This window comes from Gordionus sp. m RMFG-2023, chromosome 4, assembly GCF_954871325.1.
Source record: "Gordionus sp. m RMFG-2023 chromosome 4, tfGorSpeb1-WG-v2, whole genome shotgun sequence".
NCBI lineage: Eukaryota > Metazoa > Nematomorpha > Gordioida > Chordodea > Parachordodidae > Gordionus > Gordionus sp. m RMFG-2023.
The window spans coordinates 27,048,278-27,052,180 of NC_088778.1; the positions used below are offsets into that span (position 1 = coordinate 27,048,278).

The 3,903-nt window shown below is 25.1% G+C and overlaps 1 protein-coding gene across 3 annotated transcripts; it reads left to right on the plus strand.

The window, feature by feature from the left end:
- The first annotated feature begins 1,581 nt into the window (after positions 1 to 1,581).
- Positions 1,582 to 2,492, plus strand: LOC135927904 (ADP-ribosylation factor-like protein 2). 3 transcript variants are annotated; one of them, XM_065464152.1, is made up of 5 exons: positions 1,582 to 1,678; positions 1,720 to 1,830; positions 1,867 to 2,029; positions 2,075 to 2,155; positions 2,221 to 2,492. In XM_065464152.1, exons 1-5 carry the CDS (start codon positions 1,614 to 1,616, stop codon positions 2,347 to 2,349), a joined length of 549 nt encoding a protein of 182 aa, XP_065320224.1. In that variant the 5' UTR covers positions 1,582 to 1,613; the 3' UTR covers positions 2,350 to 2,492. The 3 variants fall into 3 exon arrangements, with proteins under 3 accessions (XP_065320224.1, XP_065320226.1, XP_065320225.1); XM_065464154.1 differs by having other exon boundaries at positions 2,192 to 2,317; XM_065464153.1 differs by having other exon boundaries at positions 1,608 to 1,665; positions 1,728 to 1,830.
- The last annotated feature ends 1,411 nt before the right edge of the window (positions 2,493 to 3,903 follow it).

A 3,903-nucleotide genomic window follows, 5' to 3' on the forward strand; every position in this document is an offset into this window, starting at 1 on the left:
GTAGGAACAGTTTGCATCCTATTTTTTGAGGAGGTAGTGGGTAAGCTGCTTTAATGGGGGTAGGATAAATTTTTTGGTGGGTTATCTATTAAATTTTGAGATGAAATAAGACAAAATTTATTTCTGTAAAAATTAATTATATAATTCATTGACCAAATCTATATATTGAAAACAATCATACACATTGTTTTCCAAATAAACTATCCTTTTAAATGTAATTTAAAAGGTTTAAATATTTCAGCAAGCTCATAATGCCATTATAATTAATTCATTGTAAATAATGTATGTTTTATTTGAATTTATTCTCTAAAAAATAAATTCTTTATATTCACAAAATATCTATAGTTGGTAGTAGAGATAGATTAATGTAAGTTATTCTTTATAAATTCTTTGAAAAGAGTATCAATAAATAAATAGGTGAAAATAACAATAAAGATACACCGCCGCCGAAGAAGGCGCTAATTTTTTAGGGGGGTAGGCAAAGGTTTTTGAAGGGGGTTTGCATCCAGTGAAAATCCTGTCATGTAGACGCTGGCATACTCTATGCCATCTCTAATCATAATCTTATATCAGAACTAATATACGAAATCATTAAATAAAAAGCAAATGTTCCTAAAATCATATACATCATAATTGCCTATTCGCTTTGAAATGTATCAAAATAATTTATTGAGAACTATTAATTAAATATGATCAGAATATATATGTTTTTCTATTTTTATAAATTTTTTTTTTTAATGTTTTATTATTTATTCATAATCATTAAATTACAGAGGATTAAAAAATATATATTAAAATAAAATTCATATATTAAAAATTAAATATAAAAAAAATAAATATATAATATATATATAATCTATGAAGACATTAAAAAGGACTATAAAAAAAAATATATATATTTAAAAAAGGGGGGGGGGGCTATATATCATCCAAGAGAAGAGTGAATACTTAAAAAATTAGACCGGAAAATTTCCAGGGAAATCTGCTGGCGAAGGTAAAATCCTTCATTGGGGTCCCCTGAGACAAATATAAAAATCAATTTATTTAAATACATTACACGCTCTTTATTTTAAATTTACATTTTTGAAATTTTCTTTTTCAATTTTCATTAATTTTTAAACGATAATATTTTTCATTATTTTAATTTTAATAAAGACTGATAAATAAATTATCTGTAACTTTTTATTAATAATCGCTATTAATTTCTTTATTTTCCCATGATCCCTTTTATTATAAACAATTCTCTATTTAATTTAATTTCCAAAAGATATATCACATGACATTAGATATAAATATCAGATCCAATGAAAGTTTTTTTAATGATATACTAAAATAATTAATAAACAAAAGTTGCACTTATAGTCTGACAGATGTCAATCATATTTTCTTTTATAAATAATTTTTAAAATAATTATGTTTTTTGGAGCTTGTAGTCCCACCTCCATTTTTTAGAATCTTTTTTTATAATATTATATTATAGTTTAATTGGAATATGTTTAGATCTATTATGAATAAATAAAATAATGAAAATCTCTGGATCGATCAGCTGATATTTCGCCGTCATTTTTCTTCAAAGTAAGGTAAAAATAAACGGTACATTCATCTCATATCATATGGGTTTATATACAATAATTAAGAAAATCAAGCAGAAGGAAAAGGAAATTCGTATTTTAATGCTGTTAGATTATATTTAATTAAACCATTTTATAATTTAATAAGAGGTTTAGATAATGCCGGCAAAACTACGATAGTTAAAAAATTCTTTGATGAAGATATTAATACCATATCTCCAACTTTTGGTTTTAATATTAGAACCCTCTTATACAAAGAGTAAAAAATCAGTTATATTTTTCTAAATTATTTTAGATATACACTTAATATCTGGGATGTTGGTGGTCAAAAAACCTTAAGGGCATATTGGCAAAATTATTTTGAGAGTACTGATGGTTTAATATGGGTTATTGATAGTTCTGATATTAGAAGATTTAATGATTGTAAATCAGAACTTCATAAACTTTTATTGGAAGAAGTAAATTTTTAGTAAATATAGTATCTTATTGTTAAATTAAATAAGAGATTGCAAGGGGCTTCCTTACTTATTTTTGCAAACAAACAAGATTTATCCTCTTCCCTGCCTGTGGAAGAAATTCAACAGGTAAGTTTTTATATATCAATTACCAAAGATTTGTAGATAATTATATTAATTATTTATAAATTAAGATTTTAGAATTGGATAAAATCAAAACACATCATTACCTTATCTTGCCATGTAGTAGCATCACTGGACAAAATTTAATTGAAGGCTTAAATTGGCTTGTACAAGATGTTCATATCAGAATATTTAAATGAAGACTGTTTACATTAATTTATCCATCATAATAAAATATTTATTGTATTTTGAATTTTATTAAGGTATGAAATATTACATAAATTTCAATAAATTCATGTGATAGATACATATAGAAATTATAAATAAAAATATCCAACCTGTTTTCATGTTTTATTTAATATAAAATTGCCAACTTAAATACTTAATAGTATATGTTAAAATTAAAATATATGACATAAAATTAAACAATGAGTGAGTTTTAATTTTTTTATCTGAGCCTTTATTATAATACAACAATACTACTTTAGAGATCACCCCCCCCCCCCCTCTAATTTAACTATACATTAGTCATAAAATGACTATACATTTATCGTAAAATAATAAAAGATCTTTTTAACATAATAACAATAAAAGCATATAATTTTAAGATTCAATTTTCTTTGAACATAAATAGTATACCTAAAATTATTTTGAACCAATAGGTAATTAGAAAATTTCTAACCAATAATTTAAAAATATTTATAAATAATTTTATTTTTAATGAGTAATTAGTATGCTCTGCTCTGCCCATCTCACCACTAAAATATTTAAAACTCGCCCACCGATTATCTACATTTTTAGGTGTCAAAAGCCTGCCAATTGCACTTTAAGCTTGCTTAATCAATCTGAGAGCCGTTCCTTAACGACAATCAAAAACATTAAAAGAAAATATGAAAAAGATTGAACAGGAATATATTTTTCAGAGACCTGTTTATGGTTATTTAGGTGGAGTGGATGATTAGATCTCTTAAGAGATCCATTGCAAATTAAACCCCTCATTTAGATCTCCAGTGTCTAAAGTTTTTTTTTCCTCTACGCTTTTAATCAATTGGAAAGTCCTTTTCTAAAGATTTCCAAGGTTACAATGGACTTGAAATTGCGTTTTGACGAACAAATATATTTCATAATACCATCTGAATTTTTTATACTATCATTAAGGAGACCACCTGGTTCGAGGGTGGAGACGGTATGTCACCCTTGTTGAAAGCTTGTTGTATGATGTTGATAGCTTTATGGTAGAGATGACATTCTATAATGATTTTAAAAGCTATTAAAAATATTATTAGCTAGAGCTATTAAAAATGACTATGTCTATCAATTTTTTACGATTTGTTGGCTAAATTTAGTCGTTTCCCTACCTATATTATTTATAGCATTTTGTTAGAAACCTGAGCTCCATACCTTTCTGTTGACTATTTATAAAATGGTTTAATAAAATACTAATTTTTTGCTATTATATTATTCCAACCTTTAGTAATTTTACAGGAGAGTAATTTTAATAATTGGTTCTATTGTTTACATTACTGATTTTTTTTGTTTAATTAGAATTTTATAATTATAAAAAATTTATTTTGGTAAGAAATTCGTTCTTGACAAGAAAAATGAATATGAAATAACTAATTCTCAGGTGACGATATACCAAATATCCAGGGTAAATTGACAAGCCACATAGGGTAAAATGGCAAATATTAAATTTACAATTGGAATATTCTCATTCAGAAATCATTGTGAATTCTCTGACCTCTCCTTTTTTA

Coding starts and splice junctions, on each gene's coding strand:
- LOC135927904 (XM_065464152.1), top strand. CDS start 1,614: ATGGGTTTATATACAATAATTAAGAAAATCAAGCAGAAGGAAAAGGAA. Junction 1,831..1,866: donor AGAACCCTCTTATACAAAGA/GTAAAAAATCAG, acceptor AAATTATTTTAG/ATATACACTTAATATCTGGG. Junction 2,030..2,074: donor ATAAACTTTTATTGGAAGAA/GTAAATTTTTAG, acceptor AAATTAAATAAG/AGATTGCAAGGGGCTTCCTT.